A 12,035-nucleotide genomic window follows, 5' to 3' on the forward strand; every position below is an offset into this window, starting at 1 on the left:
GTAAAACTGGGTTTGAACTGCTTAGGCTTTAAAGCTGTTTAATGATTTTTGGCAATGTTTTAAGCACCAGCACTGCTCATTTAGCCAATTCTGCTGTGTAAGAAATGCATACATAATTCTATAATCTTATACATATTTTTAAAATAATTCTCCATTTCTAATAGCGAAAGATAGCCTGAAAGTTTAGGAAGAGACATAAAAGACTTCTATTTGGACAGAAAATAGCCCCAGTAGCAATGCTTGCCCTTGCAACTTGTCTGCATGGAGAGAAGCTCAGGTTTGTGGGTGTTTTATCAGTACCTTCTCAGTGCCAACAAAGTTCTGCTCTATGATGACAATCTCTTACATCAGTTGATCATAATCTGTCAGAGGTATGGAATGGCTTTACACGACACTTTTCTTAGACTGGGGGAAGAAACTTATACTGTATCTTTACCATCACTTTTTTTTTTCTGGTGATGAGAAGGAGGAAAGCTCAGCTTGGATCTTTTGAACAGCTTTGTTTCCTTTTTGGCCCAATTCTGTAATGAGATGGGCCATGACCCACCAGGACACCACTGAAAGGATACCAACAGGAGCCAAAGCACAAGATGCAACAAGGAAACAGGTTTATGTAAGAGAGGTGCACATAATTATAAAGATGAAGTGAATATCTCATTGCTGATTACAACTTTAATGTAAAATGGAAAACAAGTTCTGATTGGCATCAAACAAAAACCGATGATTCCCCAGCTTTTGCTCTTAAACAAAAGCTAGGATGAGGGTGGTTTTATTTTCTCCTTTGTATTGGAGTGCTTAACTTTTGTCTATCACTGGTTTGCATCCTGCAGCAGGAGTCACAGCCATGGCCACACCACCCCTGCAGGGAAGCAGTCAGCCTGCTGACAGCCCTGGATCTATCTGGTCTCTATTTTATTCAGCTGCTTTTTACCCTTTGGCACAATTCAGGCTGAATTAACAAGTTGAGCCACTCCAGGAAGTGCGTTCCTGTGCCTGGAGCACACGTGTATTCGTACTGCTCTCAAAACTGATCGAAGGAAAAAGTATAATCAGGTGTCAAAAGATACGAAGGGGCCTAATTTCTGGAGACACATGAACTATTTAGATGAGTGCAGACATGGATCCTGCAGTTGGGGAAAAAAGCCTCAGTGTTTTCCTGCACTAAAGAAGCCCTTGGATGTTGGATTAGATTTACTCAAAAAACATATTCCGTGTTACCGGGTTTAATCTCTTTTGACTTCATTTCTGAAGGTTCCCATCTCTTCCTCATTCCATCACAAAGACCTTTTGGCCCCTACACAAGGTGCTCATCTATGTGCCCAGGGCAGAACAGCCTGTGGGTATCTCCAGCCCAGTGTTATCTCCTATGAGTCCCAATGTACCAGCAGCACGCTCCTGGTGCTCCCACTGAAGGCAATGGGCTCTGCTGACAACCAGGAAAATGAGACAGCTGTCTTGCTGGCATTGAAATGTTAAGAAAAGGAAAAAAAGGAAAAAAGCGATGTTCTCTACTTCTGCGTGGTTTAAAAGCAATTTTCAGAAACAGACATCACCACGATAGCATCTTTGTTCGGGCTGTAAATCAGCAGCGAGGAGATGAAAATTCAGTCCAAGGCTTTCAATAACACCACCGAAGAGAAGATAAAGAGCAAAGGGAATCAGACCTCAGCCTCAGCCCTGCACTCTGGCAGATTTCTAAAGGATAACCATCAGAAAATTGCCCATTAAAGCAAAGTATCTGAGTGCCTCCTGACAGACGGGAACACGTCGCTGAGAGACCCAGGGCCAAACCTGCAGAAGTATCTGTGTGGTTTGGGAAATGTCACGGCTAATCTCAAGGCAGATGAAGTGTCTAAAAGCAGTAAGTAGGGTGGTGCCCCATGTTCCTCAGCCAGGAGGAATCCAACCTGAGCATGCTGGGGGACAGGAGCCCAAGGAGAGCTTTGTTTTCAGAGATGCCCCCAGGCAACATGTGCAAGCTCCAAGATGATACGAAATGCAGGTTAGATATTAGGAGAAGTTTTTGAGCCAGAGGGTGGTGAGGCACTGGCACAGGTTGCCCAAGGAGGCTGTGGATGCCCCATCCCTGCAGGCATTCAAGGCCAGGCTGGATGTGGCTCTGGGCAGCCTGGGCTGCTGGTTGGTGACTCTCCACATAGCAGGGGGCTGAAACTAGATGAGCATTGTGGACCTTTGCAACCCATGCCATTCTAGGATACTATGATTCTACAAAATTGTCGTCTTCAAATTAACATCTACAAAGTGATAATGAATTAGTAAAGTAAGTAATTTGTCTAACAGACTAATAGGACAAAACTTTGGGGTAGGGAGGAGGTGGAGCACAGAACAGCAAGGGAGTACAGGAAGGAAAGGACCATCCACAGACCTGACAGCCTAGGTGTGCTGTCGTAAAAGAATTTCTGAGTGTGCTGCTGATGCATTCATCTGGACATCTCTGACCCCACATGACTTGTTTTCCCTGCTCTGGAGCCGGGCTGGGCTGCATGGCAGGCAGTGAGGTGGGGGCTGAGGCTGAGCTCCCACAACCCTCCCGTCCTCCCCACTCTGTGTCTCTCAAGAGCTGCACTCAGTGTAAGCTGGAAGAGGCTATGAAGAGCAGAACAAATGCTCTAAGGGTGAGAAAAGGCTGTAGTGCAGCTGCTGATGCTGGCTGGAGAGCACTGCGCTGTCTCTGCAAAGATGCCCTGTGCTGCAGCAGGGAGAGGGCACGACAAAAAAACAAACTTAGAAACAAAGAAACAAACAAAAAACTGGAAACAAACAAACAGAAGTAACAACACTAATGGGAGCATCGTTAGATTAAAAATTAATGGCAGCTTGCTAACAGGCACTCACACACTGCTGCAGGGCTCCTGCGTTCCCATGCGGGGATTTCCTCGAGCAGAGGGGATGCAGAGGACTGATACAAGAAGGCATTAGGGAAATACTGCAGGATTAGAGCAGCAGAGAGCATAAACAGGGGAGATTCAGACTTATAAAAACAACAAGCCCTCAGGCTCTCTGCTGCTGAGTCTATAGGCAGACAAATTCTGTATTCACCAAACTGGATTGGTTTCCTTCAGACTGCAGTCACACCAGGGTTACATGCTGCCAAAAGTAACAGCACTGAACGGGCTGGAGGAATGGTGTCCCATGTTAAAGAAGAGATAAATATTTCAAAGAACAAAGCAAATGTAAGCTCTCAATTCTCAGTGAGAGAAATGACTATAAGAGAATGGGAAGGGTACCTACCAAGGTGAATACTTGTTCTAACATAAGAACACGTCTCTATTTCCAGCATAGTGCCTTTCCCAAGCTTCCTAGAGACCATCAGCTATCCCACTAACATGCCTGTGAGCATCACTTATCATCCTACCATCATTTTTTAAAATTAAAGGGACACCACCAATGGAAAGCACAGTTTTTATCCAAGTAGCTGTTAGTGTTGCTAAGATGAAAAAATATTGAGCAGTGTTAGATTAGAAAAAGAAAACAGAAGAATGTTCTTCCAGTTTTCATTTGTCATTCGTGGGGAACACGGCTCCATCACAGGACTCAGCCTCGCAAGGCTCACTGTGAGCATCAGGGGGCTCTCCAGAGAAAGAAGTAGAGTGTTGCATCCAATTATCACTCCCCATGTGCATGTTCTGGAGGTGAAGGGGTTGGTTTGGCAAAGGCGGTGGCACGGTGGGGTGGAATGGCAGCACGGTGGTGCTGATGGGGAGCAACGGGTTCCATGCATTTGCTTTTGTTCTGTCCATGTTTTTGTTTACAAGTGAGGATAAAAAGGACGGCACGTGCCTCAAGTGGAGCAAAACCATACTTTCTGATATTTCTGCAGCTGGTGTTGCAGGTGAGACAGGCTGGTCTCCTAAAACATTGGAATTTATACAGAAATATGGGAAGCTACAAACAACAGACACTGCTGTCCCTTAGCTCGGCGCAGAGGCTCTTCTGAACAAGAAAGGATCATAGAATCATAGAATCATAGAATCACCAAGGTTGGAAAAGACCTAAAAGATCATCCAGTCCAACCGTTCACCTATTCCCAATGGCTCCCACTAAACCATGTCCCTCAACACAACATCCAGCCTTTCCTTGAACACCCCCAGGGTCGGTGACTCCACCACCTCCCTGGGCAGTCCATTCCATGAATGAATGAAGCCACAAAACTTTACACAGTAGAACTGCTTAATGCAGCTAACAGGGCAATGGAAAATAACCCAACATCCTGCAATTTCCAGTGCCTGCCATCTGTGGATGATGTTTGTGGTACAGTGTTTGCAAAAGTTGAAGGCAGTGCTGCTGTCAACTCAGCTTGATGATGCACAGACCAGAGGGATCATGTGCTGGCAGCCAACAGTTCTTCCCTATGGTAGAACTATGGTCAACCCTACGGTGGTGACTATGGATTGACATCAGACTCAATCCAGAAGCATTGAGACTCTGTCAGAAGACTGGATAAGTGAATGATTAATGACTGGCTCATTAATTAATGTGACATTTTAAGGAGAAAAGAAACAAACAAACAATAGTCACCAAAATGACGACGCAAAACAAGTATCCGAAACTCTCCTCCCAAACATGAGTCTGGTGGGCTTCCCTGTGCAAAAATCAGTTGATAGAAGTATCACCACCAGTGTGCTGTCACTGCTGCCCAGCATTATGATTATTAATTTGAATAGCATCACACCACCCATACACAGCACCATCAATCCCAGCTACAGACAACAGACCTCGTGCTGTAACCTGAGCGCAGTGTCACGCCTGATGCCACGATGCCTTCCTGGCCCTTTCAAACACACCGAGCTGCAGCTCAACAGCTGCAATAATTCAGCATGGACCTAACAACACGTTGTTCCCTTAGATGTCACTCTTTGGACAACAGCTTTTGTACACAGCTCAGCCCGAGGCAGGCAGCAGTGCGACCAAGACTTCAGAGTTCTGCTCTGATCAAATGGGTGGAAAGAGTGCATACAGCTTTAAATCATGGAATCATATCATAGAATAAATCCCCAAACGTGCCTCTTCCCACACTCCTCTCCCCACGGACGCGGCTCCTGTGCCCACAGTGATGCCCAGCATGCGCTGCCTCTGCCCTGCACGCAGTCCTTCCTCCACACACATGAAGCCCTATGAATAGACACTGCCATTCATGACATTTTCTGCATCTGAGCCTTTTTATTTTTTCTTTTCAGTTTGCTTCCACTCTTGGCAGGGTTTTAATCACCGCTGTCTGAAATGTTCTTTCCGTCTCTCTTTGGGCATTATGTGCGCCATCAACCACTGAATAAAATACATAGATTGTGAAGCTGGGAGCAGTGTGAACTCATCCTTGCTTTCCCACAATTTTGCTTGTACGTTCTCATTTATTTTTAAGACAGTAGCAGGTTAAATCTGCCTCAGGTTGGCCCGTCTGATATAAATCAACCCTCTTTTGCACATGTGATTTATTTCACTCGCACCTTCTCAAATTTGGCACAGAACCCAAGTGCAATAAAAACGGGTTTTGCGAATTCTAGGGCCAGCATAAATCTTTTCACGCAGGCATTTTCAGTTCAGTACTGAAAAGCCTTCTCTTAGCATACCAATGCCTCTCTGCAGCCCTTGCAACATAAGCATTGCAGCATTCTGCTCCGACATGAAACCCTGGAAATAAAACCAACTGAAAATGGGCTATGACAACTCCTATGGTCGCAACCCAAAGCCAGGCTCCTGCCATGGGTTATTTATTTGTTGCTTTTTTTCAGTGTGTGTGTGTCAAGGAATGAGCTATTTTTTTTCCTGTAATCACAGCTTCCTTTCTACATTTCATCATTTTTCTTCTACACTCGCTCCAGTGCTTCTACATTTCCCAGTGCTTTAATTTCATCTGTCCTCATGGGACTTGGGAGCAGAATACATTTGCTGCTGTTTTCTAGGAGCAGTGTCAGCAACTCCACGTGTCAGCAAATAAATTTACTAAATACGAGCATGTGGGTTTTAACCTGAAAGGACTGAGGAAAACACAAAGTCATAACCTGAAGGGTTACTCTCAGCATCTTTAATGCAGCCATACAGTATAAATTCGCATAATGGGATGGACTAAAAATGAGCAAGGCGCACAGAGGGATGCGAGACAGAGTGCATCATAAAACCATTTTAGTACTAATTTTCAGTTATGTGCTTTGCTTTGGCATGGTAATAAATCACAGAAAGCCACTCAGATTGCCCCAATCTTGGCAAAATAATTGCCTCAGAATAGGTTTCTACAGTTTTGGGTCCAAAGAGTGATGAAGAGTAAATTGAACTGCATTTACGCATTTGAGGAAAAAGACTTTTTCTCTGGTTTTCTTCAGAGTCACCTTCTGGATAAAACTGCAAAGAGCTGGTGAAGTCAGCAGCTGTGAAAGCAGCTCTCTGTGTCGACTCAGAATGATCATTCAGCCAAAGGCTTCATTACATTTAGGAAGAGGTAGAGCCAGCAGTCATTGGGAACTCGCTGCATTCCCACCACGGTTGTGCTGCGTGCTGCTGGCCCCAGTGGAATCCCTGCCAACATGATGCCAACCAACTACATCCAAAGGATAAAGAAAGGATCCATCAGGCTCGTAAGTATTTTTTTCCAATAAAACCAATATGGGTTTTAAAAAAATAGCGGGGAGCTGAATCAAAAAATGATGGATGTATACAGAGGTTCTACACTGACATCCAGGACATGAGCAGTGCAAGGTCCCAGAGAGCATTTGGTGAGACTACAGGGCTAAGGAGCTGAACAGCTCTGTGGGACATTGGTTAAACCCATGCTCTCTCTGCTGCTAGCAGTGCAACTGATAATAACAACCACTTTCTTACACAAGGACAAGGCTTGGAGCTGTGCTTTGATCTGGTTGTAGCTGGAACAAGGTCAGTAAACATGAATAAAATCCTAGCTGAGATGGATATCAGTTCTTCTAGGAGAGCTCTACGTTGCATGTTCTGAAGTCATTGTTTACTGGTTTTCTTCTCCTACTGCTCCTTCCAAGAAGCTAACAGGAAGCATTTTAAGCTGCAACAAGACTACTGCTCTGGCACCCTTAGGGAGTCCAGGGCTGTCCATTCTGACCACCAGAGAGGGCCCATGCAGGGCACTGCCTGGCAGTGAACAGGGAGTCTCTGGTCCACCTCAGACCTTGGGAAGAGTTGGGTCACTTCACAGAGATGCTTCATTTCCTCCTGAGTTGTTAGACTAAGTCTGAAGAAGCACAGAGGGATGGAGAACCTAATGCTGACCTCAGCCTGGGCACAGTGTCTGCAGCATGCAGGGGTGCTTGCAGGATTAGGCAGCTGAGTTGACAACTCCTATCAGCTAACATCCTACAGAAGAACCAAGACTTGTGTCTCTAAAATCCCTATTAAACATTTAGATCCAATAGGGGATGCTGAAGATAAATGACATATAAAGTATGTCTAAATCCAGGGCACGGTAAAATCATGGCAGGGGTTGCACATCTGCAACTGCAACATCTGAGTCTGTGATTTTGTGTATTAGGTGACCTTAATACATTTTGCCTCTTCAGAAAAGGAACACATTTCCACAACACTGTACATAGACTGCTTGCAGTTGCTTGAGACAGCAGTCTCCCTGTCCTGGTTTCTGAGCTTGCTGAGCGTACCAACAGAGAAGAGGAAATTCAAGCCTTATTGCAAACTTCGAAAGGAAGAAATTTGCTACCTGATGTCTTTCTCAATGACTCTTTCAAAAGCATACGGACAGCTGTGAGTGGAGGAAGGACGTTTGCATTTTGCACGTAAAAAACTTTATCCTTAAGCCACTGAACGAAGCTGAATCTCCTGTTTTGTCACCAGCCTCCCCGCAACCCAAACCTTTACGCTTTAAGCCATAAACCTGCTTTGAAAGACATATCTTGGCCAACACTCCACATGAGGCAGCAGCAGCATCACCTGACGACACCCGAAGCCGCAGCATCCGTCACATCCCCGCGCTCCGAGATGCCGCCAAGGCCTACCTGTGACCAGGAAGCTGCAGCGGCCAGCTCCCGCTTCATTGATGATGTTGCAGTTGTAGACACCATAGCTGTCACGGGAGAGGCTGCTGACGGTGTACTCGGTTGAGTCCTGCAGGTCAAACTGGCCTGTGCGCAGCACCTTGCTGCCCAGCCGCCACTCGTAGGTCAGCACCCGCGTCGGGTAGGCCCGCAGCACCCGGCAGCTCATGGTGATGCTCCGGCCTTGGCCCTGCCGGATCTCCAGGAAGGTCGGCTCCACGGTGGGGGGGTCTGCAGGGGAGAAAGCAGGGGCTGTGTCACAGAATGGCCTGGGTTGCAAAGGAGCACAATGCTCATCCAGCTCCAACCCCCTGCTGCGTGCAGGTCACCAACCAGCAGCCCAGGCTGCCCAGAGGCACATCCAGCCTGGCCTTGAATGCCTGCAGGGATGGGGCATCCACAGCCTCCTTGGGCAACCTGTGCCAGTGCCTCACCACCCTCTGGGGGAAAAACTTCCTCCAAGTCAACGCATTCTGCTTATTGACGCTTTCTACAGAATACCTAAAGAGAAACCAAAGCCAACCCCCAGGCTCAGTTGCTTCCTTTGGGACAGAGACGTGCAGCCCAGGAGGCTCAGCCTTCTGCCTCACAGAGGAGCCCCAAACTCTACCAAGCTACATGAGGAAGAGGTAGAAAACAAGGGAGAAGCCTTCATATGGTAGAGACAAAACACACAAGGTAACAACCTTGGTGTGGGGTCCCAGGCAGCAGATCTGTGCTCAGTGACAGACCCAACTTTGTCACTGGGTCCATGGAGAAGCTCAGTACCCCAGCAGCTGCCCATAGGCTCCAGCAAAGCCATATAATCATATTATTTATCTACTCAGGTAGTAGGTTTGGTATTGCAGTAAGCATTGAATGGGTCAACTTCTCCTGACTTGAATTAAACTGCACTTTAAATAATTCAGATTTTCAGACTTCAGATTCCAGGAAAATACACAAATATGGACAACATGCAGTGTATGCAAAAGCCTAACTTCATTCTCATTTACCTTTGGGTAACTTAATCACTGCAAAAGAGCAATCTGCACAGACTGATGTTGGCACAACTATTTAGAAACGTAACACACACAAGAATTGTGCTCATGTTTGCAACCGGATGCCAAACACTGACAAAACATTCAGCCTCTCTAAAAAACACAGCCTACTTCCAGCCCTTTAGAAACAAGAAAACCTCAAAGCATCCCAGGCCAGTAAAGTACATGGGATCTTTGCATCCATGTTAAAAGGTCTTAGAAGCATAACATCTAAAATTCCCCATGAGAATGGTTTGCACGTAGTCCATGCTGTGCTCCCTCCAGAAAGAGCTCTCTTATGGTTATCTCTCCAAGAGCATCGTGTCCTCAGGTTTTTTGTTGATTGGTATCTCCACCAGAGATACCAATAACCTTCAGCCTCTTGATATTTAATTCCCCGCATAATGGAAGCTGTAAACAGATTCTCTCAGCTCATGTAATTGAGAAACCACACTCGTACGTGTACTGCTGCTCATCGACTCTTGCTTACAGAAGACATCCAGATAAATACAGAAATAAAGCTGAACTTTGGAGACTGCCATTTCAGACAGCATTGCTTACAGGTCGTGGCCTCCCACTACCATGTTTGCAGCTCATCACAGCAATCATCACTGATCCTGTGACATCATCTAAAGCTGCATATGGAATGAGCGTGAGGGGACTACCAAGATTTGGGAGCACAGCAAGCAGAGAGGCAGAAGTGGTAACATCAGCCAGCACACAGGGCCTGATGGCATGTGGTGAAGAAGTGGCAGATTAACCTCTCTGATGGCAATTACCCCAATTCAGACTCCGCAGACCAATGAAGAAGACAGTGATGTGGAAACCACCAATTCACAATCTCATCAACGCCAGCCTGACCTGACACTTCTTTTTACATCAAATATCACAGAATCACAGAATCTCAGAATTGTAGGGGTTGGAAGGGACCTCCAGAGATCATCGAGACCAACCCCCTGCCAAAGCAGGTTCCTACAGCAGGTTGCACAGGTAGGCATCCAGGCAGGTCTTGAACATCTCCAGAGAAGGAGACTCCACAACCTCCAGAAGCTTACCTGGTACATGGGCTGCATTACAGATATAGACAGCAGCATACAGAAGACCACAAACTGCAAACCTTCAGTACTGCAAGCTTTCTATCCATTGATAATATCCCCCAATTTTGTGTCATCAGAAAATTTCATCGGAGAGTGACTATTCTTTGTGTCCAGGCACAGAATGAAGAATACGAAAGAAAATCAGTTTGTCAGAAATGCCATTACTCTCTCTCTCCAGCCTGATACCTGCCATTTCAGCACGACCCAACAGTATCTTCATCTGTCCTCACTATACAACTCCTGCACCTTATCCAGCTTCACTAATAGTCTCCCACAGAAGTAGCTTTGCAGGGAATTGTTGGCTTAAAGATAAGAGCTACTTTAGAAGCAGAAGATGTGACAGCTCTCAACTTCCTTGTAAGGGAGAGCTATTCGGCTACTCAAGCCTCATCTGCCTTTCACAGCTTTCCTTGTATTTTCCTCTAACTGACCTGCCTTATAATTTTTCCAGATATCTTTCAGATATCTTCTAAATCTTGACACATTACAGATCTCAGAGAGATTGCTGTTCAAATTTGCTAATATTTACAATTGCCCAGCCATTTCTCCTCATGGAGAATTCTGTTCTTCAAGTTTTTTTTCCCAATTAGCACTAATGATACTGATTTCAAAATCCATCATCTCTTCAGACCTATTAACTTTATACTCATAGCCAACACCATGGTATTCTCATCAAAATAGGTACAATTTTCATCAACCTCAAGCCAGACACAAATTAGGCTATAAAAAAACACACAGCATAAAGGTGGTGGAAGAATCCTAGAATGGCCTGGGTTGAAAAGGAGCACAGTGCTCATCCAGTTCCAACCCCCTGCTGTGTGCAGGTCGCCAACCAGCAGCCCAGGCTGCCCAGAGCCACATCCAGCCTGGCCTTGAATGCCTGCAGGGATGGGGCATCCACAGCCTCCTTGGGCAACCTGTGCCAGTGCCTCACCACCCTCTGGCTGAAAAACTTCCTCCTCATATCCAACCCAAACCTCCCCTGTCTCACTTTAAAACCATTCCCCTTGTCTCATCACCATCCACCTCACAAACAGCCGTTCCCCCTCCTGTTTATCCGCTCCCTTCAAGTATTGGAAGGCCACCATGAGGCCTCCCCAGAGCCTTCTCCAAATTCTTCTCTCTCCATTCTTTGGTCACAATCTCTGATCAAAGACCTCCTCCTGCCTCAGCATCCCCAGCTGAGCCTGGTGGGGACAGAGAGAAGCTCACAGAAGGCACTGGAGAGCTGGAGGCAGGAACTGCATGCGTGTGATGTGTGAAGTACATTTTAACGGATAATTTGGCCATCATTTTCTCCTTTTGCTTTTGGAACTTGTTTCACGTTTAAACATTCAAGATTTGCCCACAACTCTTCATAAGCCAACTCCTTTTGCTTCTTATGCCACTGGATGTACCTTATTCAATGAACAGTTATTCTGTTCACCTGTCCGTGGCAGCTCTGCTCTAATGACTTTCATCATATTGGCATTCAGCTCTCTCCCTCTCTTTTCTCCTGGTTTATTTACTCATAAGATACTTTACCCTTATAAAAAGCTTTTAAACAAAGTTTCCCCTGCCTTTAAGGTCAAAACAGTCTTTAAAATCCAGACTCTCCATCTATTCCAGAACAGATGACACCCAGTGACAGAAAAAGAAAATTAACTTTGTTTATTCATTTCAGAGGTACATTTTTACAGGTAATAACTTTAATGGAAAAGGAAAGGAATGGTAAAAACTACAATATATGACAGTAGCCTGTGCTAATAGTTTATATTTATGGTTTTTCTGGTTTTATAAGATGGTGAGTTTGCAGCTAGCAAAGGTGGAAGTGTCCTGGGCATCTCCCAACAACAACAATGCTCAGAAGGAAACTTATTCTGTCGCTGTTTGGAGCTTGTATGTTGTTCAATTCA

The 12,035-nt window shown here is 45.6% G+C and overlaps 1 protein-coding gene across 3 annotated transcripts in view; it reads right to left on the reverse strand.

The window, feature by feature from the left end:
- The window catches only part of MDGA2 (MAM domain containing glycosylphosphatidylinositol anchor 2), a 340,836-nt gene that overhangs the window by 89,608 nt on the left and 239,193 nt on the right, over positions 1-12,035 (reverse strand). For all 3 annotated transcript variants that reach the window (XM_048949134.1, XM_048949136.1, XM_048949137.1), the window contains exon 9: positions 7,989-8,258. In XM_048949134.1, the coding sequence (XP_048805091.1) occupies positions 7,989-8,258 (270 nt within the window). The remainder of the gene's footprint in view (positions 1-7,988; positions 8,259-12,035) is intronic.

Source organism: Lagopus muta, chromosome 6 (genome assembly GCF_023343835.1).
Source record: "Lagopus muta isolate bLagMut1 chromosome 6, bLagMut1 primary, whole genome shotgun sequence".
NCBI classification, from domain to species: Eukaryota; Metazoa; Chordata; class Aves; order Galliformes; family Phasianidae; genus Lagopus; species Lagopus muta.